At 39.6% G+C, this 24,956-nt stretch overlaps 1 protein-coding gene across 7 annotated transcripts in view; it reads left to right on the top strand.

Moving 5' to 3' along the window:
- Positions 1-24,956, top strand: part of NEK1 (NIMA related kinase 1) — an 81,976-nt gene that overhangs the window by 29,813 nt on the left and 27,207 nt on the right. For 3 of the 7 annotated variants that reach the window (XM_019534600.1, XM_019534599.1, XM_019534598.1), the window contains exons 12-22: positions 4,791-4,850; positions 5,074-5,133; positions 5,284-5,331; positions 5,452-5,526; positions 7,756-7,934; positions 8,016-8,147; positions 11,948-12,050; positions 17,937-18,020; positions 18,541-18,624; positions 21,432-21,509; positions 23,744-23,839. In XM_019534600.1, the coding sequence (XP_019390145.1) occupies positions 4,791-4,850; positions 5,074-5,133; positions 5,284-5,331; positions 5,452-5,526; positions 7,756-7,934; positions 8,016-8,147; positions 11,948-12,050; positions 17,937-18,020; positions 18,541-18,624; positions 21,432-21,509; positions 23,744-23,839 (999 nt within the window). The remainder of the gene's footprint in view (positions 1-4,790; positions 4,851-5,073; positions 5,134-5,283; positions 5,332-5,451; positions 5,527-7,755; positions 7,935-8,015; positions 8,148-11,947; positions 12,051-17,936; positions 18,021-18,540; positions 18,625-21,431; positions 21,510-23,743; positions 23,840-24,956) is intronic. The other 4 variants (XM_019534602.1, XM_019534601.1, XM_019534603.1 and 1 more) reach the window with 4 other exon arrangements.

Below are 24,956 nucleotides of genomic sequence, written 5' to 3'. Positions count from 1 at the left end.
GACGGGGGGGAGGGAAGGGAAGGGGAATGTGGGGGACAGATCAAGGCCCTCATGATGAGGGAGAGAGGGTGTGTGGGATGGGCAGGGGCAGACACTGTGCAATCAGGGCGGTGAATGCGATCCCAGGAGCGGGATGGAGCTACAGGCGGCTTGTCCGGGGAGTGCAGGGGGGGATGGGCATGGCTCCCGACCACTGCATACACCCCTGGATTTGTGAGCAGGGCAAGGGCTAGGGCCCAGGGGCTGCACCAGCCTCTTTCTGACTGGGCAGGGGCCTGGGTCAGGGCTGTGCTCAGGGCAGGCAGTAGCACTGGGAAGAGTATCTATGGCAAATTTTGGGGTAGCTGTTGCCCACCTCGTAGCTGCCCTTCCCAGCACCACCGCTACCCTTCCCAGCACCACCACTACCCGCCCTCAGTGCAGGCCCAGCCCAGGCCCCACTTTCCCCATTGGGAAGAAGCAGGTGCAGCCCCTGGCCCTGAGCCTGCAGTGGGCAGCCTGCCCTCTCCCCATGCACAAATCCTGGGTCACGCATGACCCTGATGCCTCCCTTGGGGCTGTGTGTAGTGGCAGGGAGCTGCCTTCTGGACTAGCTGCCTGTGGTTCCACCCTGCCCATGGGGTCACATTCACTGCCCTGGCTGGGTAGTGCCTGCCTCTGCCCCACTCCTTTCTTCACCATGGGGGCCTGTCCCTGCCCCATGCCCCTTCTCCACAGACTTACCAGCAGGGAGCTGCTCTCCAAACTGCTGAGCTGCATCTTGGCTATCAGATCAGCATTGGCCAATATGGCTGGTTAATAATCAGGCCTTGGTATCAGCCAAAAATTCTTTATTGGTGCACCCCTACCTTAAATATCTGGCAAACATCACAAAACAGGTTCTCAAACAGTTCACCCAGAATCTCTCTGTTGACCCCTCTCAGCCCGTTACCTATGATTAGTGTGGCCCGGCCCTCCATGAGGTAGAGCCGGACCAGGTTGCCCTATGACTTACCTTTTATATAAATTTTTGGAGGATCCTAGGAGGCATGACAAGAACACCCAGTTAGCACATGCATCCTTCTGCAGAAAGGGGTTGGGATGCATCAGGAGTACATGCACACAAACAAAAAAAAGGAGCAGTGCTGAGCTGTGAGGTAACCATGGTTTGAAATGCTGTTGATTCTGCTGGGGTCCAGCCTAATGAACTATATCATAAATCACGAGCCTTTGGATTAATATCATGCCCTGTTTATGCTATACATAAGTAACTAAAATACTACTTTAAAAGTGAGTTTATTTATCAGTATTAAATCTTGCAGCAGTTTAAAAAAAGGTAAAATGCATCATTGCTGAATGAAGTTAAGTCTATAGGTACTTGCAGCAGGTTCAGGTCCCAGAAACAGCTGTGATACCACCTGATGGCCTGGCAATCCCTGCCCTTCAGTTTTTGGGCTTCACCCTTTTCCTCACCTTCCTCACCCTTTTTTTTTTTTTTTTTTTGATGCTCTTTTGGTTTGAAAAGAGGTGGGAGACTGCTTACAAGGACTATGAGTCCCTGGCCCTGGTTCCACCTTTGTGTCACTGAGCCCCTGGCCTTGTCTCTGACCTTCTCGGCAGTAGCCTTCTCAATCTTGGCATTAGTTCCTTCACATTTGCCACCTGTTAGTGTTGTAAGCCCAGCCCCTAGCAGAGCTCAAGCAGTCACGTGCCCCTCAAGCACCCTGGGACCTCCAGCCTTCTTTGCTATTCCCAACCTGGTCCTCTAGTGTAAACTACAAGCAAAAGTAAGCCCCTAGGCTATATCTGAAATTATAAATACTGTAGCTGCGTAACACAGCTGAGTTCTTTTGCAAACTTGCAGGCCTCATGGCATGCAGATCCCAGTCAGCATAGTCCTCTTAGTACAGAGTTCCTTCCCTGGCAGCTGGCAGAGCCAGACTACCCTCTGGCTCTGGCTCTGGCTCTGGCCCTGGACATATATACTGCCTAAGCCTCATCTCTTTTGGTCATGTGGTTTCCTAGCCTCCCACAGGTGTTTCTACTTTAGGCTGGATGTCCTTCAGACTGGCATGCAGCCGCTAGGCTAGATGCTGCGGCCATGCCCCAGGTATACAAGGCTGGCTCTGTCCCCTGGTTCTGTTGCATAGCTCCCAGCTCTGCAATAGGTGCTCTGCGGCTTGGACTAATAATCCATAGCCTGTTTTGTACATTGTCCTTGGATTTTGTTTCTAAACGGATTTAGTTGGCTACTTTATTTTAAATGTTAATATTCAAATACCTAATACAACCAGCACAGAAATTTGTCAAATACTACAGGTTTCCCTGGATTTTTTTTTTTGTGTGCGGCTTCTTTATATGAAAATTTGCTCTTATGCAAATAAATATATATGAGCATATTTAGACCCATAACTCATATGCGAGGTAAATTCACTATTATGTGATCAGCAGAGCCACCCTGCCCTCCCTCCCCCCCCGCCCCTCAACAAGTAAGTCTGCGTGGGGAGGGCAAAGGGCCATGGCCCCACTCACCCCAGCCCTGGCTGCAGCAGCGCCAGCCATTCCTGGGGCTAGCTGCCTGCAGCTGCTGGGCTGCACTGTACCCCAAACCCGCCAGGGGCTCGTTCTGTCCCATGCACCCCAGCTCCTGCTGCAGCTGCCCCAGGAGCGGCCCCTGCCAGTTCTTTGTAGCCCTGGTGCAGGCAGCTGGTGTTGGCTGCTCCTAGGGCCGCTCCAGTATGGGTTTTATGCAAATTTGATTTATGCAGCATTCTTCAGGAACACATGTACTACATAAATTGAGGGAAACCTGTATTTCCACACATCTAAACAATAGTATAAAAGCTTGGCAGTAAGTGAAGAAAGTAATTTTAGCATAGGCATTTTATTGCCCTACATCAGTGGTGCTCTACCTTGTGATTCCCCTGGGTTGGATGAGTGGTGCAGGGCTGATCCATGGACTGGATTCAGCATGGACTTGGTGTATGACCCTGGCCTTATGTGCTGGATCCAGATCTGGATCTGAGCAGTACTGGATCTGGGTCTTCAGGGTTCTCCAAGGATCTGGAAATTTGGCAGCTGGCAGCAGGGAGGCAGCCATTAACGTTGTCACTGCTCCCCCACAGGTCCCAACCTTTCAGACCTGAGAAACTCCATGGGCCAGATGATGTGGCCTTACAGGCTGGAGGTTGAGCACCACTGCCCTGGAAGATTGGGGATGTGGTTTAATATTACAGAATTAAACATAGCTTGATATCTGTGTTTAAATAATCAGAAGATAATGCTAATACTCCCATCCTTATATTTAAAAGGCAACTCGATATTGAGGTGAATGTGGCATTTTCTCTCTCCAACTTTTGAGATTTTTTTTAAAGCCTTTTGGGGAACACAGCATTCACTTGGCTTAAGTATTTTATCACCATAGCCACAACAACTAGAAACTTTTTTTTTTAATGAAAGCAGAAATCCTGGAGTACAACTGTTCCACTCTAGCTTTCTACAGTGCACAGCCACAGAATTTAAATAATTTCTTCCCCAGTTCTAATACTTAACTCAAAACATTCAGTGAAAGATGCTAAGGGAAGTGTCTGTTTTGTATTTCATCAGTTGTGACCTCCTTGGAAAAGAAAGTTTAATTCTATGCATCAACAAAGAGATTCTGAAAAACATTAACTTTGACACAATATGCACAAGTCTAAAAAGAACTAATACACTGGATATCCAAACATCTGGCAGCTGCACCTTTTGCAGGAGGATTCTTGGCATGTTGTGTGCCTCAGAATTTTTTTAATTAATTTTATTTGTATTGCAGTTGTAGCTGGAGGCCAGTAAAATACCAATTTGTTCTGTTGTCCTTCTCTGTGTATAGAAGATCTAGCTCTTGAAGAGAGAACTTACTAGTTTCAGTCTCGGAATGATGCATCTTACCTGATCTTCCTCTTAAATCTTTTGCCTTAACTGCATTGTATTCAGAGGTGTTCAAAATTATACATTGTAGTTTAAATATGGACACTTTTCTTATTACTATGCCAATTAAGAAATTACTAACATTCCATAACTTGTTTTTAATTTGCTATTGTTTGAAAGCACTTGCAATAAAAAGCTTGTAGGTAGGATTGCAGTGATTAACACACACAGCTACCAGCTGTACAGTGTGTATATAAGTAGAGTAGTGCTTTTTGGCACCAAGGGGTAACTTGAGATCCGTTCAAAGGTGCCACAGGATGCTATGCAATATTAGCACTATGTGTAAACATGATTCACAAGATAAACTGAGAGGTTTCAAATAAGAATCCATAGTATTAAAAGCTTTCTGACCTGGTGTGGTATTTGAGTTTGTAACAGAAAAACTGTTCTGTTATTTTTCTGTAGTCAAAAAATGAGTGAAAACTTAGAGCTGGCATTTTTCCAGGGGTGCATCAAGTCTAAAAAGGTTGAAAGTCACTGGTGTAGAGCATCAGTGCTGTGATATTCCCAAATAAAAGAAACTGACAGGAGAGAATAAAACATTGTGCTTTTAAAATTAATTTTCTTTTACTAAAGCTCATTCTTTAGAGCCAAATGAAGTAATACAAAAGGATGTATCCTGGCTCTGCTAGAATTTTATCATTTTAAATTATATTCTTGGAAAATGTATGAAGCAGGGTTGTTAACAAATCATACTGTTTGTAACAGTTTAAATTAATTTAAATTATTTTATTATTATAACAGTTTAAATTATTCTTCTGTCATGTCCTCATGTGCTTTCCTTTTTTGGGATCTAGAAAGTACTATGTCCTGTCCTGTCTAATTTGTAGTTTCACTTTATCTAGGCCTATCCAACTCCAATGAAGAAAATGCTTCCTGGAGAAGAGAGGAGGAAAATGTTTGAGGTATAAAGAAGCATATCTGCTTATTTTCAATCTCCATGAAAACCAAAACAAGAATGGAGAATTGTTTTTATATCCAAAATAAAACCTTCAAACCTTTCCTCCTTATTTCTTTTCTCCGAACACTCTCTAATTTTAATGCCTGTGCCACTGAAGTACTAACTTTCTTGGAAGAAGTTTGAAAGTAACATGCACTAATAAATTCTAATTATGTTCTATTTTTCAGGAAGCTGCAAAGAAGAAAAGATTAGACTTACTAGAGAAGGAAAAACGACAGAGAGACCAGGTAGACAAGAATACCTTTAGCTTTTTTTGTGTTTATAGTGATACCTTTATTAAATGTTACTTTGTGCAGTACCTCATTTAATTACCTCAAAATATAAAGCTGTCTGATTTATACCAGCTGTTCAAAATGTTTCATTCTTAAAATTTACAGATCAGTTTGCTGAAGGCTGAGCAGATGAGAAGACTGGAGAAGGAAAGGGTAAAATATACCTTAATGTTTCTTTTCAACAATCAAGTTTAAAAAAAAATAAATAAGGAAAATAAACTAGTGGATCCTTGAACATGTGTTTTTCCTTTTCTTTTCTTCCCCTTTCTCCAGATGGAACGAATAAACAGAGCCAGGGAACAAGGATGGAGAAATGTGCTTAGTTCAGGTGGAAGTGGTGAAGTTAAGGTTGGCAGCAGAATCAGAAATGTAGCTCAATCTGTTCTCTCCCTTTTGGTCACCTTCCTTTTCTGGAAAAGACAGATGCCAGTTTACTTGTGGAACTGTCCCAGTAAAATCTGCTGCCAGACTGTAGAACAGATTTCATTTGTATCCTCTGCCTTTTGGCAATTTGAGTGTACACTGTCCTGTATTTATCAGATTTCTGTATATTCCCTTTCTCTGGCAATAATGTCATCCTTCCTGCTTCTTATTTTTCTTTTCCTACTTGTACCTCAATCCCTTTTCCTGTGCTTAACTTATACATTTAACAACCTCTTTATTCAAATCCCCTCCTTAACTTTTTGTTCTGATATTATCACCACAGGTGAAAGTGCTCCATTTATTATATTTAAAATATTAAGATTGATATAATTTCTTTCTTCTGTTCAAGTCTCTGCCAGAGGTAGCTTGACTAATTTATTGTTAGCAAATATTTGAAGATATTTCATAGGAAAGTTTTTAAGTTGAAGATAAAGGTTTGCTTTTGTATCTATTTCTGAAAATGGTAAGGTCCAAAGTTTTTTATCTTGCAGGAGTGAATTTACAACTCTATCTAACCCCTGTGCAGTGATATTTTTGTACATTTGTGGACCTTAACTCCCTCCATGGGAACACAACTGTTATAGGAATTCATGGTCACAGAGGGGGAGTCTATCCCAAGATAGCTAATCTCATAAAGATGGTTCATTATTAGCAGAAAAATGTTGAATTGGACTTCAGTCAGTGAGAAGCCAATTAAAAAATCAAAATACCAGTTTGGTATTCATAACAAGTGGATGGTGGTGTTTTCTACCAGTTTGAGGTCTTTCATGGCATATGGTTTCACTGATAGGTATAGTGAGTTGTATTGATCAAGTTTCTGGAGGAAGAAAGGATACTGTCAATGGTATCCAGGTTTTGTATTCCTGTCCTTCAACAAGAACGTGAAGAAACCACATGGGCTTGGCTGTATCCCAAATAATAGTTAAGACAATGCTTGTAAGAAATTGCCATATTAATGCTGCTACTTTAGATTTCTGCTGTCTTCCAAGAAGCCTGAGCCCCACTAGAGAACTTACAAACTACTTTGAGATGCTTCTCTCATCCTAGCTGTTACTCATTCCAACTTCTTCAAATATAAATGAGTATAAGGTTACAGGTGTCTTGGTGTCAAAATTACTACTATTAAATATATAACATGCTTCATATAAAGTCTGAGAAATTATTTTGCAACTTCTCTTAAGAGAATATCTCAGGCATAATACTATTTCTGCCTCACTAAATGCATATCCTCTTCCTACTCTGTACCCTTATAATAATTTATATTAGACACCACATTAGACTCATTGGTACCATCACAATTTGTTGTCTATATTGTATTTTGCAAAAGTGTCATTGACCCAAATCATCCTGGAAAACTTTGTACTCACAAATTAATGGTTTCATAGTTGGTAGGGTTGGAAGGGACCTGAGCAGATCATCAAGTCTGACCCCCTGCCATGGCAGGAAAAAGTACTGGGGTCAAACGACCCCAGCAAGGTGTACATCTAGCCTCCTCTTAAACACCCCCAGGGTAGGAGCCAGCACCACTTCTCTTGGAAGTTGGTTCCAGATCCTAGCCGCCCTGACCGTGAAGTAGCACCTCCTGATATCTGACCTAAACCTACCCTCTGCCAGCTTGTGACCATTATTCCTGGTCACTCCTGGTGGTGCTCAGGGGAACAGTGACTCCCCCAGTGCCTGCTGATCCCCCCTGACTAGTTCATAACAGGCCACAAGATCCCCCCTCAGCCTTCTCTTGTGGAGGCTGAACAGGTTCAGGTCCCTGAGCCTCTCCTCATAGGGCCTGCCCTGCTGCCCCCTGATCATGCGAGTGGCCCTCCTCTAGACCCTCTCCTCCATGTTGTCCACATCCCTCCTGAAGTAAACTAATGTGAGAGACTAGTAAATAAAATGCTGGTTTTCCACAAAAATAAAATTTTTAAATTCTTAATACAGTGCTTTTAAGAAAAGGGCGCTTTGAGCATAAATATTATGTAAGAATAATTTTTAAATTCTTAATACAGCGCTTTTAAGAAAAGGGCGCTTTGAGCATAAATATTATGTAAGAATAAATTGGGAGTTCTGAAGTAAATTTAAGTTTTAAATCTACTAAGGGTAATAGTACTACCAGGGCTTGTGAGGACCAGGACTTGAGAGTTCTTCCTCTAATTCCAGGCCCCTTTTTTTGGTGGTGGAGGGGGTGTTGGTCCTACACCAGTGCCTACTCGAGGGCCGTATGAACACTACCATGCTGTATTTGACCAGATGCAACAGCAAAAAGAAAACCTTAAAGTTGCTGAGGAGAGAGATACCAGATGGAGAGCAGAAATACAAAGTCAAGAACCTATTGAAAGGTATGAGTGCCTTCCATTAGAATTGCATATGCTTTGTTTTAGATGAAAGTAATGAAAGTTACTGTACATATTTATCTGCAGAGAAGTTCCACCTGGAATACATCCAGGAGTTCCTAAGGGGCCTGCAGGTCATCACCATTTACCTGATACTGATGCAGTTAGAAAAAAAATGAAAAGATTGAAGGAGGTGTCTAAACAAGCCAACGCAAACAGGTTGGAGTGTGATAATCCATAAATCTGTCCCTTCGTGTTAGATCTTTGTCCTGTGTCTTTAGTTTTAATACCTATTGACACTTTTCAAGACCATTTTTTATCCATTGAGACTGTTCTGTGTGTACATGTGTGGGGCCCTCAGAAACTACATAATCCTTTTGGAATCAGTTGGTGTCTTAGTTCCCACTGATGGTGGAAAACATGGTTTTGCATTTTGTCATCTCTGAGGAGAGCGTACCATTGCTATTAGTGTTACATGGATAAAGGCAGTATCAAATCTGCCTACTTAAAAGGTTACTTGGTTTTGTGGACTTGGTTTAATGTTTGTAAGCAATTACTAGTAACTGAATTTCAGACAAAGAATTTTAAAGATTCTGAATGTAACCTACTGATTCAGTGACAGCCTGGATTAAGTCACAAACCTCTTCTTTTTCATAGTTCAGTTTTCTGCACCAGTTGCCCAGATCCATCCTTCTTCCTTCTTTTCACTGTTTGCCGTACCCTAATTGCTTCTTCGATTCACTACTGTTGAAGTATAACTATAAAACGCACTATTACCCTAATTCTGTAATGGTTTCTTTAGTTGTTCTGACTAAGGTCTGTTGCTCAGGAAATGGCTTTTTGGGTTCAATCTGAGATTGAAAGTATAGTTCTAAGATTAGTGACCAGAGATGGGAAGACTCAGGTAATACTGCAAAAATGGGTTTGTCAGAAGTGGTTGATGTTTTTTGTGTCCATCACAGGCATTTTAAAAGCAAATTCTTAACTTCAAGCTGAGTAGGAGATTGCAACAATGTTTTTCTCAGAAATGCTGGTACTACCTCAGGTTGTATCTAAACCAGCAAATGGTAACTTGCTTGTTAAGGAAAAGTACATGAACATAACTAACTAAACTAACTTTCTTTGTCAGTGTAAACAGGATTATATGCTTCTTTTAGTTAAATTAGGGAAGAACCGTCCAGAATTGTTTTTCCACCTGCTGACCCCTCCTAAAACCCTGTGGAAGTAGGAGGAGGAGGAAGAAAGCCCTCTGGCCTTCCTTTATTGTGTTGGGGCAAAAATAGCATGTGATCAAATAATTCAAACTGTCATAAATTGCTTTCTGGGTCCTTGGTTCTAAAATTTATACCACTATAATATTTAATTGGAATTGTCTTGTGTTACACTTTATATTGTTTGTGCTAGTACACGTGGTTTGCTGCATAGTAACCTGGGCCATTTTAGCATAGTTTTAAAAACTTCCTCCTGTACCCAATAAATGGGAGGCTAGGTAGTCCTATTATGTGTCTTACCAGATTTGGTGGATTTAGTTTTCCAGCCTACTCTCATTCTGCTCCTAGTCCTGTCTTGTATTTTTAAACACAACAAATACATATATAACATATTTTAATTATAGTTTTTAAATAGCTGGTCAGGGTTATATTACTATTAAGTTTTTAAAAGGAATTAAGCCGTGTAGTGTTTAAAAACTGTCATTTAAAAATGTTTGATATGATTTTAAAATCAAGCTTATTTTTCTAGTCTAGAGACTAGAAAACCTAAATACTAACATTGCTTATGATCCATTTTGGTTGATTGTGATCTACAGATCTTGATTTATTGGCATGTGTATGTTTATAAACTGGATCATCTTTGGACTTAAATCCTAATATCCTCCCTTAATACAAAAGAATGTGTGAAGTGTTCAGGAGTTTTGTAGAAGCATCAGAGCTTCTTCCTGTAGTGGTATTTGTCTTCAGGATGAACAGTACATTTGGGGAGGGAATGTTTTGGTTGGAATAAGAAACCTGGTTGTAACTTTGGACCTTTTTTGTATTAACTTAAAATAACTGTAAGAAGTTCAGAAATCAGTTGTAAACTTTCTTGTTGTACTGCTACATTTAGTGATACAAATACTAAAAATGGTGTTTTTCAACATTCTTTAAAAATAACTCTTGGACCAGAATATTTCAGGCCCAAAGTAAATTTTTTTGGAAAGTTTTAATGAAACTTGATCAAGCATGTGTGTGTGTGTGCTTGCACCACACTCTCTCTTGTGGTATTTACTACTTGAAAAGTGGGCAAAATCTTTGGGACACTGACAGATGCATTTAGCTCTTTATAACTCTTTCCTTTCTTTACCCTTTGACCACTTGAAGTGTTTGTCTGACAGAAGCCTACATTTTAAACACAGTTATAGCTCTCTGTAGGATCCACTAAAGCCTGGTCTTTACTCCCAACTCCCTTTCCTGTCCCTTTTCACAGACCCTTCTCAATATGTTCCTATGATAGGAAGCCATCTTTCCTACTGTTAGGGGCTATAAAATAAGTTCTTTTGCAATGTAGGTGAAGAGCTTTTTACAGCAGTCTTTTTCTTTTTAGAACCAGAAAATGAAGGTGACACCTCAAATTGAACTTTAACTGTTTCGTTTGTTAGTTCAAGTTTATCATGGTAGTATAGCTGACAAAATTCTCTGGCTAGTAATAGGGGATTAGGTTCATATTTCTCTATCTAGTGGACCTGTATTTTCACACTATTATACCTTACTACAGAATATACTCTACTTTCACTTTGGTAGGCCAGGAATATTACCAATATAGGATTCTATTTCTTGGCCTCCTGATGGACCCATGAGCCAAGGCCCTTGCAGTAGTTAAGGAACATAATCCCAAAGAACTGGCTGCTAAAGGTTGATTCCTTTAAACATTGGACAAAACCTCCATGCCATCCTATGTGCATTTTGTGTCTTGCATCTAAAGGTGAAACCAGAAAATGAACTGGTTCAGAGTTTAGAGGCTGGAATATATAGAGGCCACTCTGGATTCTATTGCACAGAGCTTACTTTCTTCAAGATCAGTTCCATTCCCTCTTGGAATCCATGTAGGTGGAGGCCAGCCTGACTTCACCTAGCTATCTTGGGTCACATGGCCTATGCACCATCCCTGCTAACAAGGAAGCACAAATTCTCTCCAGTGTTGGAAAGTGGTCAGTCTACAAGACTGGTGTGTTTGTTTCCAGAGCAGCTGCTGTTTCTGCACATCTTTCAAGTATTAAAATATCACAGTAAACAGCCTTAATAGATGCATCTCCATGCACTATAATACAGAGGCCATTTTTTTTTTTTTTTTAAACTAGCATTCAAAGATTAAACTTTTATTATTCGGGCATGAACAAGAAGTGCTGGCTCTCTTGCTTCAGCATAGAGCTCAACTTAAGGTCATTGTGTGATGCCAGCCTCATCCCATGGTTGGGAGAAACTCTTATGACTTCTCATCTGTGGTCCTAATTCCATAAGTGGCGATGCAGTGGATCATACTAGCCTCATACTGTCCAAGTCCCTTCTGGTCCCTCCAGTAGAAATCAAAATGACCATATATGAAGGGAAAATATTAAACGTTTTAATTGTCCTTGATTGAAAAAGGTAGTTGTTCAAGTAATTAGTTTAATTGCAAAACCAGTATTAGCTGACTTTTTTGCAGATTGCCAGGGTAGATGACTGTACTGCCTCTGGGGGAAGTTTGTTCCAAACCATTGGACTTGACTTATAAAGAAGTTTTTTCCTTATGTCTAGCCTGAAGCGAACTTCAGTCAGTTTATGCCCATGATTTCTTGTCTTTTCCTTGGTGAATAGATGCTCCCCCAAGCCCTGATGTATGCCCCGATATACTTATAGGCTGCCACCAAATCCCCTCCGAGTCTTCTCCAGGCTGAACGGTCCTAAGTGTTGCCTTTCTTTGTGTGCTAGTTCTTTGTGTCAGTACACTTATTTTGAATGTCTCATTTTGAAACTTTCAACTTGCTATATGTTGCAATTACTCAGGCAAAAAGGATGGGTAGCTGCAGAAAGAGCAAAACAAGTTGAGGAATTCTGGCAACGAAAGAGGGAAGCTATGCAAAACAAAGCTCGTGCTGAAGGACACATGGTATGGAAATTGTCTTTGTATTTCTTTTACAATTGTAAACTTTTTTTAGCATACACTAGCTATACTTATTTTAATATTAATAGACTATGACAAAGTGAGAAAAATGCTTTTTTTATTTTTAACCTCCTTTGATTCAGTTGTATTGGTAGCATGAAAAATTTACAAAGGTATTTTATTTTTTTGATAATCTAATAAAAAGGCTGCATGTTAATAGATGCTGAAGTTATAAATTTTAGAACCAAATTGAAAAGTATGTCCATTGATCCATACCTATTTAATCATAAGAGCTCCCTGTGCATTGCTTGCTAGCTTGCAGTTGTGATGTTTGTCAAACTACTGTACCTCATCCTACACTCCCATGCTTTACAAAACACTGATAAACTGTACTGGCTATGCTCTAAACATACGTTTTAACTCCCATTGTCAAAGTTTTTTTTTTCCCTCCAGTTTTTTGCATTTTGTTTTGGTTTTTAAATCTTCTTTGAAGGTTGAAAGTATACACCTTTTTTTCCTGTCCAGCTATCCTATTAATTATATGTTTAATATTCTTAGGAAGCCCTTTCACCATAGTACATTTTAATGAAATAATTCTTATGCTAGTCAATTGCTTGTCGGGAATGTTGGGGCGGGGGTGTGCAGACAGTGCCACCACCCACCACCCTGTGCCATCACCACTTTGGAGAACTGCTTCAGAGGGAGGAGGAGCTTGCCCTTCTGTCCTCGTTCTCCACCCTGCTCCATCCCTGCTGCTGCCACTGCTTCCTTCCTGGAACACTCTCAGAGCACTCATTTCTGTCAGCATTGCGATTGGTTGTCTTGGCAGCCAATCAGAGTGCGAATAAAACGTTACAGATAGATAGACTTAGGCTTTTATTACATTAGAATACATAGGATTTTAATTGTTCAGTTGAACTGTTTTGTTGTTTTCTTTAAGATTCATCCATACCACAAAAACACCCTTAACCAGGTGATCCAGTTACAACAATATATAGTACATGGTACAACAATACACAGATAATTTCACGGTAGACTGGGTAGCAAATTGACTCAAGGGTCACACTCAGAGGGTGGTAGTGGATAAGTCGGTGTCAACCTGGAAAGATGTGGGCAGTAGAGTCCCTCAGGGCTCAGTTCTGGGGCTGGTGCTGTTCAACATCTTCATCAGTGATCTGGATGAAGGGGTGGGAAGTGCCCTGTCCAAATTCACGGATGACACAAAATTATGGGGTGCAGCTAACACTCTGGAGAGGAGGAACCAGATCCAGGCTGACCTAGACAGGCTGGGGAAGTGGGCAGAGAGCAACAGGATGCAATTCAATAAGGACAAGTGCAAGGTGCTGCATCTAGGGAGGAAGAACTGCCATCATACCTACGGGCTGGGGGGCGACCCTTCTCAGCTCCACTGAGGCAGAAAAAGATCTTGGAAGCGCTGTTGACTCCAGGATGAACATGAGTCGCCAATGTGATGAATTAGTTGGTAGAGCCAATCACACCTTGTCGTGCATCTGTAGGTGCTTCATAAACAGGTCCAGGGAAGTGATTCTTGCTCTCTATGCGGCACGGATCAGACCACAGCTGAAGTACTGTGTCCAGTTCTGGACACTGCAGTTCAAGTGGGATGCGAACAACCTGGAGAGGGTTCAAAGAAGAGCCACTTGCCTGATGTAGGGCCTTCCCTTCAGGCCTCTAAACAGGGACGGGCAATTATTTCAGGCGGAGGGCCGCTTACTGAGGTTTGGCAAGCCATTGAGGGCTGCATGACAAGGAGCCAGGGGCAGATAAATATTAATTCTCTAAACCTTTAGGGCCCCACGGGCTGCATTTTGTCTACCCCTGCCCTACAGGGAAAGGCTAAGGGACCTTAACCTCTTCAGCTTCTCCAAGAGAAGGCTGAGAGGGGACCATACAAATTCATAAGGGGAGAGCAACATGAAATAGGTGACGATCTGTTCACCAGGCCACCCCCTGACAAGCAACAATGGCCACCTGGCTGGGATCACATGACCCCAGGGTTGGTGTTTCCCTGCCTGCCAGGAGCAGCAGGTCGGACTAGATGGCCCACTGAGGTCCCTTCTGACTCTAGGAATCTATGAATAATGTTAACTTTTGGGCGTGCTGGAATTGGTTATAGTTGTTAGGTTGACAAGAGTATTGAAACTGGATCCTATTAATTAGGTATATGTACTTATAGAGCACTGTGGAGTGACCACCTTCTTCTGTAGGGCTAATTTCATTTCCAGTAATCATATGTGAAAAATCTGCACCCCCACATTCAAGCATCTAAGAATCCTGACAAGCTTTATTCAGTGCGTGTATCTTAAAATGTAAGTTGTCACCTTTCAAACAAAATCTCTTGAAATAGGAGATTGCTTTGCTAACATGAATGCTTTCATTTAGTGGAAAGTTTATCTCCATTTCATTCATGGTTAAGGTGTTGCTTACCTTGGGATAAGAGTGAATAGACTAAAGTTATAATGGAGCACCTGATTCATACTCCTAAATGGCAAGTCATCTCCTTATCCCCAACATATTATAGTGTTGTAATCATTTATGTGTATAACTCCCTAAATCTGCTAGAGCCTGTATCTAACAACTTTTAGACCCAGAAAGGGCAAAATACAGCCCACAGGCCAGATCCTGCTGACCAAGGTATTTCGTCTGGCCTACAGCAGGTCCCTTGGCCCTACCCAACCCAGTTGTAGCAGGCAGCCTGGGTGGTCCCACTGCCCTGGACTCTGTTCCCTGGCAGCCCTAGCGGTGGCTCTTTCCAGCTACTGTTCCTGGCCCTGCTGTAGATTGCAGCTCTATCCTGGGTCCTATCCCCATACCGTTACCACCTGGCAATCGCAATCCCAGCTCTGGTCCTGCCTGCCCATCCCACTTCCAGATACAGCTCCCCACTCAGCCACAGCCCCATTCCAGCTGCCTAGCCTCATGTGGGGGCCACTTAGGGAAGGCTTTTTTGGGGGGGGAGTGGTGGGGGGACAGGGCTGAAGACCTGGCCTGTGACAACTCACTTAAACTTCTTAAGTGGCCTTCTGGCCAAAATAGTTGCCCACTCAGATTTTAGACCCAATCCCTACAGTCAAGTATTACCCAGAGAAAATTGCATTGCAAGTTGACATATATGGGAATTCAAAATGTTTGAGCCTCTGCAGTTTAGACCTCTAAATTTCTGTCCATAGGTGCATCTAACTCAGTTAGAGTGTGGAGTTCTCTTTGGCACTTATGGCTGGACCTTACAGATTTACAAGTTGATTACTTACCTTGAAGGAATAGAGCTGGGTTATTTAGCTCAACTAGTGAAGACTTATGCATGAGGTAGATTAACAGTGTAAAAGTGATTTAAATTAGAAAATAGGAAACCTTGATTTCAGTCATCAATTTTTAATCTTGTTTCATGCTACTTTTTTTTCTCTCTCTCTCTCTCAAAGAGGTGAATTATGATTTGTCAGTAACCATTAAGACTGATAAATCAGCCCTTACATTTAAATTTGATTTCTTGTGATACAGGGCATACATCATATTCATGCATACTTGTCAAACAGTTTCATGCTTTATACATGTAACTGGATTTTTAGTTTTTACATGTATTTTAGTAGAAAAATAATAGTTTATCTGTTTTTCACCAATTATTTGTGCCAAGGTTCATTTTACATATAGATCAATATTTAATTAATGCACAAAAGCAGTATTCAAAATGAATAAATAAATAAAACTACCTTAAAATGTGCTACGTAGATGAAAATACTTCTAACCTTTTTTATCACTTAAAGCTGATATATTAAACAAATGAAATGTTATCTATTATGAGGAAATTAGAACTAATTGTTCCTGGCTACCAGGTCCTTCATGATTTTTGAACTAGTAAATTGTAACTTTTTTGCATCTAGATTTGTTCATAGATTAGGGGAAGGTAGCATTCTTTCTTAATTTTTTTTCAGTTTTCAACTGGATTGGACCCACAGACTAGCCCTGGATCTTGGGTCTAGCACATCATTGAGTGGTTGCCCTGTGCAGCACAGTCTTGTTCTGGCCACTCCAGGGCCATGTCACATGTAGCAGCCATTCTGTCTCTCCAGGATGTGAGCTGGAGGAGGTGCTGCACGTGGTGAGCCGAGGCCATCCAGTGCACCCCACATACTGCCTGTAGATCAACTCGAAGACCCACAGGCAGCACCAGTTGCTAAGTGCTAACGTTCCACTGGCCAAATTTGGCCCACGGGCTATATCTTTGACATCGATGAAATACAGGAAGTATTCTCTGCCCTTGCAGAAGAGGCTGCTTTTGTCAAAAGCTGCTTTTAACTCTTCAGCGAGTTCTTGTTCCTTACTCAGTTCTACTAGTTCTGTGATTTGACTTTTTTAACTTCAGCAAAAATACACTGTTAAGTATTAATTTTTATTTAAAATACTTGTGAGCAATAAGTGTAGGACTTAATGCACATTATTTACCATCTTAATTTACATTCTTTCTTTAAAAGTGTCACATTTACACCATATTTATTTAAACTAAAGAGTTTCTTTTAACTGAATTTTCTATTTACTCTTCTTAATCTTCTAGATTCAGAGGGGCCATGTTTGATTCCTTCTACTAATGTCCCACTCCAGAACATTTCTTTACAGATGCTTCCATTTTATTTTAAATTTTTGTTTAGAAAAATGGAATACTGTACAATAAATTGTCTGCCCTTTCCAATAAGAATTATAATGTTCATTTTTAAGTTGTAGAAATCAAAGTAGCTTTGACAAACATTAGCTTTTAATAGTGTGTATGTTTTGGTAGAGGGAGAATGAGGTTGAGTCTTAATATTTTTATAAACTTTCATGATTTTAGTTGGTGGGGTTTTTTAATTTAAATTCAACTGTTCTTAAACACCTTCTCTCAAAACTTGTCCAACTTTGGTACTGTCTGAATAAAGTATTACTCTGCTGGGTCTTGATCTGTTGAAGATCTATTAATTTAACTTATAAACAAGATTGTTAAGTTCTCCGAAGTTGAAGTTGAAGTTGTATGTTCATTGGAGATACGTCTGTGCCAGCCAGGCCATTTAACTATAATATTGGTCACATTTACTCTTCAAAACATCTGGCTCCCTTTTACACAATTTTGACTCCTTTCTCATTTAAAGTATCACAATGTATTTAATTTAGCTTTTGTTAATTCTAGTAGAATCAGTGTAAAAAGCAGATTGTTATCCTTTTTCTATCATTGTGTTTGCAAATACGAAAACAAACATTTTAATTGGAGTCAGTGCTTTAGTAAACTAAACCTAGAAGTGTTTGTTATTTTTAATATTAATTTTGCATGAAAACATTTTGATGTGCGGGACAGCAAAACATGGCTTTAGTGTTCACTTTGCAGTGTACATCAGTGTAATGCAATAATACTGTGATAAGTATTTTAGAGCAGTTTTGTTAATAGTGTAACAAGTACTCACTGAAATATTAGCATCTCATATTTTATGTTTATAACAGTTAAAATAATTATGTATTATAAACTTGTTAAAAAATGCATTGGCGTTAATTGGAACACCAACTATGTGCTACAGTTATATGTTAAATTAAAAAAAAAGTACTCAGTCACCCAGAATTTGCAGTCTAAAATGTGAAAGACTAGATTCACTGGGAGACCAAAAGAAGTTCAGTTTAAATGAGAAAAATCTTTATTAGAATGTTCTTGAGCTTTCTCTTTAATTACTCAGCCATTTTAAATATTACAGTAAAATGTTTCTTGTAAACAAAAGATTTGTCAGTGAAGTTTTTGTAAGAGCTGCAAGTCATCCGTGTTTCAGATAGGAACTTTTAATCCAGTTGTTATTGGATAAGATAGAAAATGTTATAGCCCCAGCCATTCTTAAATTTGATACATTAAATGGTGAACAGGGCACACTGCAAAACGTGGCAGCTATCTATGGAGGCAGGTCCAATTCTGCGAGAGGAAGGAAGTCCAGAAACAAGGAGGAAGAGGTATGCTTGCCGCATGTTTGCCACCTTCATCATACAAATAGCATCACTTGACTTTGACTCTTCCTTGTTTTCCTGCATGGTTTGTATGTAAAACTCAAAAAAGGGCTTCATAGATTCCCCAGGGATATTGGATCCAATCCTAGATTTTGGTATTTAATAATTGTACAAAATACCTACCAAAAGAGTTTTATCTTAAAATATTAATTTACATTTCCTTGTTAAACAGAATGCACACCATCATAAAAAAATTACAACTCTGTTACCCTAACCCCGTTGTATTACATATATCTACTAGTTCCCTTAATTCTACCAATGTTATGGTAATTTAGTATTAAGGAACCTAAACTTCGGTTTTTTTAATTCTATTAAAGAAAAAATATAGAATTTCTTTTAGAAATAAATAATAAGTTAGCGGTATTTTTTTCTTTATTTCATTTTTTTATTTATTTTTTTTTTTTTTTGGGTACACATAATATGCTGGTATCCTTCTAATTTGAGACTTGCTTCCTTTGTTTTCTAGGAGTATTTGGCAAGATTAAGGCAGATTAGGCTTCAAAACTTCAACGAACGTCAACAAATTAAAGCAAAACTTCGTGGAGAAAAGGTTGGTTGAAAAATAACACCAAAGCTTTCAGGAGTTGTCAGTGAAAGATTTTCCCTGATATGGCTAATTAAAAATTCTTCTGGTAGATATATAATTGCTTATAGAGTACTGTTAGGGTGCATTTCCTATGTTCAGCCTCTATAGAAAATTATTTCTTTTTCATAAGATATAAACAAAAATAAATTTAGCTCTGGAGCAGCGTGAGTACAAGAACTTTCCTATTTTAGAAAAATAGAAACGTGCAAACGAAAAGAAAAACAAGGTAGCATGAATTCTGAACTAACAGACTTTCCCCCACTAAATTATCAGTACTTCACTGTCCTCCTCGGTATATTCGCATTTTTTATATTGTGTTCTTATACACTATAAGTCTTTAAAAGTGTCATCAATAGATAAAAGCAGTTTAAAGTGATTTTAATTGTGGGCTGGGGCAGAACTTTCTTACATTATAAATGTTTGCAGCCCAGTCTCTGGGGACTTTCAAGAGGTGTCTTTTCTTTATTAAAGATTTATATTATATTGAGATAGAAATATACTTTATCTTATAGTTCTGGTGCATATATTTTTTTGATTGGAAAGTGTTAATTATACAAGTATAAAAACTATCCAGTAGTGATGTGCACCTTTTTGCTTTTGCTGGCTGTTGTCTGTTTGGAATTGGGGGCTTATTCCTTCAAAATATATATCACTCTAGAAAAGAATTGTATTGTAAAAGAAACTGCCAATGCAAAGTTTAGGTTGTGCAGTTTGAGCTTTCAGTCCTACCTTTTATATTTGTTAATCTCATCTCTGGGGAACATGCATTAGGATACTTCCTTCATTTAGATGTGCTCTCTTGAGTGGTTATACCAGATTCTAGAAGGTGCCAGCCAGTTGTAACTCGCATAATAGAACCTTAATAACCAGTGCCTGTCAGCACAATCTTACTTCCCCTTCCTATTCTTATCCTCCTTTTTACTGAATATACCATAGGCAATGCTGTAAGAGCGTGTAGGACAAGTCTTGCTTCCTTTTATCTGTCAGTAGTAAAAGATCAGGAAAGGGAAGATCAGGAAGTGCTCGGTGCTCTAAACCCTTCTATTTTACTGCTTGGCTCCAATAGGCAACCATTAATCCTCTGGATCAGCATTTCCCAACTGGTGTGCTGCAGAATTTTGGGTTACATGCCCTTTGCTGACTAGAGCCACGCCCCCCACTTGCTGCTGCGATGGACAGGCAGATGGAGGTGGGGCATGGCTCCAGCCAGTGACTTTTTTTTTTGCATCTGTGCCATGTTTGCCCCCTCTGCCCTCCCTTCCCCCTCCCCTGATCTGCACCTGGCTGCTCGCCATCCTCCTCCCCACACCCCCCACCTGCCGCTTTGTGTTTGTCTGGTGTGTCGCGGGATGGGAGAGGCCCAGTAAGTGTGCCGCCACCGTCGGAACCAAAAGGTTGGGAAATACTGCTCTGGATTGTGGTGCACATGTAAGAGGTCTAGTCAGGTACCTGATGAATTTGCCTATACAGAGTCCTACAACCATCACACCAAGACCTTCAATGTGTACACCTAGGCAAGAGCAAGGAGTTGTAGAGGCTGCCCAAGACCTACCGTCCCCTCTTTTAGACCATTGAGACAGAATCCAAAGGCCAAACAGATGTTCTGTGTCTTGATGATTGTAGCTTCTGCCAGAGAGCAACATATAAGAAGTACTGCTGACTCCCTGTTGCCTCGGTGAGGGCACATTTCTGTCATGGTGATGATTTTTAGCCTCTGTCCAACCAAGGTGTACTCACAGTGCAGTGGGGGTTAGGGTTTTGAGACACCCTGTACTCACCTGACTTTGGAGGTGCAACATTGTGGTATTTTATAGGAGCTACACTGCCACGAGTAGCCCCACCACATTTTCACCAGGCTCTTCAGACGGTGGAACTAGAGATTAAGAAGCCAGGCTCTAAACACTGTGCCTCTGATCTCTAGCACTAAATGTGGATATGTGGTGCCTTGCCTACCTTGGAGAGTAACATTTTCCCTCAGGGTGTCTGTATTTCTTACTCTGAGTACAAGAAACAAGATAGCTTTGCTTTCTTGTTCAGATGTTCCTCCAATCTGTTTCCTTTGCTAAAAATAAAAAGACAGCTACATTTTCCCAAAGGTCATAAGGATGGGTTAAAGTCTCAATTAAAGAGGCCTTTAGCTTGGTTGTCATCCCTCTTTCTCAGTCAGTAAGGAGCCATTCTATTAGGGCTCTTTAGGGCTCTTTCTCTCACTTTTTTTTTTTTTATTGGTCTAGCACTTGTTCATCTGTCCCAGGCATGAGTGTGCTGAGGGCACTTGAATGAGAGATCAAGAATGATTTACTTTTAGAGCTCTTTGGGGCAAATTCTAAATCCTACAAGTTATCAGGATCTATCAGTTATCAGGACTCGTGGTAGAGGTGATATCTTTTATTAGACCAACTAGGCTTCTGCAAAAAAAAAAAAAAAAAAAAAGTCTTTAATTGCAAGCTTTCAGGCACAACACACTTCATCAGGCTTTGGAGAAAAGATTGTAAAAGTTTTTCTGGGTATAAGTGAAAGTTCGTATTTCATAAGAGAGTTGAAGGTATGGTAAAATCCCCTGTTTGGAACCGTTCGCTGTATATGCAGATTAGGCTCAGAGAAAAGTTGGAATAGTCTGTTTACCTTGAAGTTGTTTGGTGATCATACAAACAAATAAATCTAAGATGCTCTTTAGTTCAATCACAAAGACAATGATTCTTTCTGGCCTTCATCTGATGAACCTGTCTGCCAACATTGATTTGCTCACTCTTCAAGGAACTCTTTTGTAGAATGATTCTGGCAGTTCTGACGGACAAGAAGCAAGTGAAGAAGCAGAATTGAGACTCAAGAAAATCGAAGCACTGAAGGTAATTGAAAAACGTTACAGTAAATTCTTTAAAAAATGTGTATTTAATATTCTCTTATCTGAACTGATTTGGGCCATGAACAGGCATTCAGTTTCTCCTGGGACAGTCACTGCTCTCAAGAAAAACCATGAGTGTAGAGATGTTCATGCTTTTTCTTCCAGAACAAAAAATGGCCACTCCAAGAAAAAAATAACCTGGGAATATATCCCGGGAGAGTTTCTCCTGTGAGAGCAAATGTCTGTACACCTTGCTGGGCTAAAGGCATATAGTGGCCTTATTTTAAAATTATTCATTTTCCATCTGCAGTAGTTGTTTCATTGCAGTGTTTTTGATACTTCCATAAGTAAATATAGGCAATACACTAAATATTGGTACATATTTTCCAGTATCAAAATATGTATTTCCTACAAATATGCACAATGAATAGTTCTCAGACTAAATAATCTCAGCTGAAATGAATCATTCAAATTCATTCTTTCAATACAGACATTATTTGATGCTGTTTGCAGAAGATGGAGCCATAAACGCTTTATATTATACTGCAATGTCAAAGCTGTTAAAGTTATCTATCACTTAAATACTAAAACCCATTCTAGTCATGTTATGATATATTTAAAATGAAATTCATTTTGACTGACTTTTTTTTCTCATGTTTGTCTTGGCCCTGAAGACCATTTGGTATAAGCAAGATGGATTGGAGTTGATGGGGGAAAGGAAGGAGAAAGAGTGCACCATGACTACTTCATTTATTTTTGTTAGTTTTATATTAACTAAGGGCAGGAAAAGAGCACCTGCAAAATATTGCAATGTTTTCACCGTGCTTTTTCAGACCTGACAAACGCACTGTTTTAAATGCTGATTTATGCCTTAATTTCAAAGTTATGCTTCTCTAATAAAGAAAGTTTCTAGATCTGTGTTCTTCAACAGTATATAGACACACAACCTATAGAGTGTTCTGAATTCTGTTGCAACAGCAGCCTGTGAAGCAACAATGTAACTGTACTGCACATACAGGCATACCTCGGAGATATTGCGGGTTTGGTTCCAGACCACTGCAATAAAGCAAATATCGCAATAAAGTGAGTCACACAAATTTTTTGGTTTCCCAGTGCATATAAAAGTTATGTTTACACTATACTGTAGTCTATTAAGTGTGCAATAGCATTATGTCTTAAAAAAAAATGTACATACCTTAATTAAAAAATACTTTATTGCTAAAAAATGTGAAGTGAGCAAATGCTGTTGGAAAAATGGTGCCGATAGGACTTGCTCGATGCAGGGTTGCCACAAACATTCAATTTGTAAACAACGCAATATCTGCAAAGAGCAATAAAACAAGGTATGCCTGTATTTATACAAGGTACAACTGGCCACTTCAGTTGATAGAAAGAAATATAATGTAAAAACAAACATTAGTATGTTATGCTTAATTAAGTTTACTTAAAGGAGAGAAAATGTTTTTTGTGTGCTTATTAACAGATTGGGTTTATCAACTAACAAATTTTAACATTTAAATGTGTGCTTGTGTGCATATGTTTAAATGTTAAATTTGGATACAAGATGAGTCTGTTAATAAATGCACGTGTATATAGATGAGGGAATTGTGTATAAGTAGGATCTGCACACACACACACACACACGGTTTTTATGTTTCTTAATGTAACTGATTTGATATCTCTTTATATATTTTATTTACAGAAACTCTCTAATGTTCAACTTACATAATTTGATGATATTTTCTACAAAACAAACTTCATTTTACGTGTGTGTGTGTGTGTGTGTGTGGTTGAAATTTTTGTTCTAAAACTGCATTAGTCCAATGATTTTTTTTTTTTTAATTTGTATTTTGTTTGGATGAAATGCACAATTAAATTTTTAATTCCTTTAGTATCACCCAGGAAAATGACTTGAGGACAGAATAAGCCGTTGATTTGTTTAAAGTTCTTTAGAAATTAGCTTAGGCAACATCAGAAAGAATTTACTTATTTCAAGTGTGACATTAGTTATCACATCTGGTCATGGCTCTCCTGTGGCCTGAAAAACCCTTTCTCATGCTGGTCAAAACGGAGCTCTTTTTGAGAATTTAAAAAATGTAGGATTTGGATTTTAGGAAGCGAGGCAGTATGTGAGGGTTTTTTTTGTTTGTTTTGGTTTTTTTAAGTGGTCCATGGAATGAAGTTGGGAAGCTATTGGTTGTAATGCTAGTTTAAAGTCTGCTGGTTTCTTATTTGTAGGCCCAAGCGAATGCAAGAGCTGCAGTTCTGAAAGAACAGTTAGAGCGAAAGAGAAAAGAAGCATATGAAAGAGAGAAGAGAGCTTGGGAAGAACATGTAAGATGTTTTATAGCATAGTTCTATGTGGAATGATCACTACTTGACTTTTCATCTCCCAGCCAAAGAATTCAGTGTCTAAAAAATTAAAATAAGATTTTCAAGTCTAGTTTACTGTAGCTTAGCTTTTGTACAAAAATGAGACTCTGGGAGAGCCAGGCTACTCTTATTCAGAAGATTTACATCAGTCACCCAGGCATGAAAATTTTGGCCTGAGTTTAAAGTATATATCAAATGTGAAAAATCATTGATTTAACCTTGAAGTATTTGGTGATGGTCTCTAACTTACTGAAATGTGCATAACTGTTTCTTTTGCTCATAAACTCTCTGGAGTGCAAAGTCGAATATGTAATATCGCTGCTTTAAAAGGAAGGTATTATGAGGCCAGTAAATAGGAAATAGCATACAGCTGACAATCCTTTTAATCAGGATGAAATTGTGTGTGAAATTACTTGTCCCTTTTTGTGGTACTTATCAGCTTGTCATTTGATAAGTGTGTGCTCAACTCATAAATTATTTAATGAATAAACAAGTAATAATTAGAAGGATGCATTTCAGCTAGTTTCTACTGATGCAGTGAACTACAGGACTAGCTAGAAGTTATGTAAATTATTATTGCTGTCAGTATTTGCCAGGCTATGGTGCTACTTTGTTTCACTTGGTGGCACTGCCATTCTGTATTTAAACAAAATTAAATATTGAAAGCATGTGATTTACAAAAGCAGGTGTACATAAAATGATATTTAAGATAGCTGTTCCTTTTTACCTGTGGATGCTGAAAGAAAGATCTTGGGTAAGAATTCAAGGGTGGGAAGGTACCAATAACAGTTTTATGGTTATAGGTTAGGGGCTGACCCTCTCAGCAGCACAGAGGCAGAGAGGGATCTTGGAGTCAGGATTGCCTCCAGGATGAATATGAATCGCCAATGCGACGAAGCAATAGGCAGAGCCAACTGCACCCTGTCATGAATCAACAGGGGCATCACTAACAGGTCCAGAGAGGTCTTGCTCCCCCTCTATGCGGCGCTGGTCAGGCCGCAGCTGGAGTACTGTGTCCAGTTCTGGGCGCCACACTTCAAGAAGGATGTGGAGAGGATCCAGAGGAGGGCCACTCGTA

This window comes from Crocodylus porosus, unplaced genomic scaffold (assembly GCF_001723895.1).
Source record: "Crocodylus porosus isolate Cpor-Errol unplaced genomic scaffold, CroPor_comp1, whole genome shotgun sequence".
In the NCBI taxonomy this organism is placed as follows: Eukaryota; Metazoa; Chordata; order Crocodylia; family Crocodylidae; genus Crocodylus; species Crocodylus porosus.
Note: the sequence above shows the minus strand (reverse complement) of the source record. Positions and strands in the feature narration are given on the sequence as shown.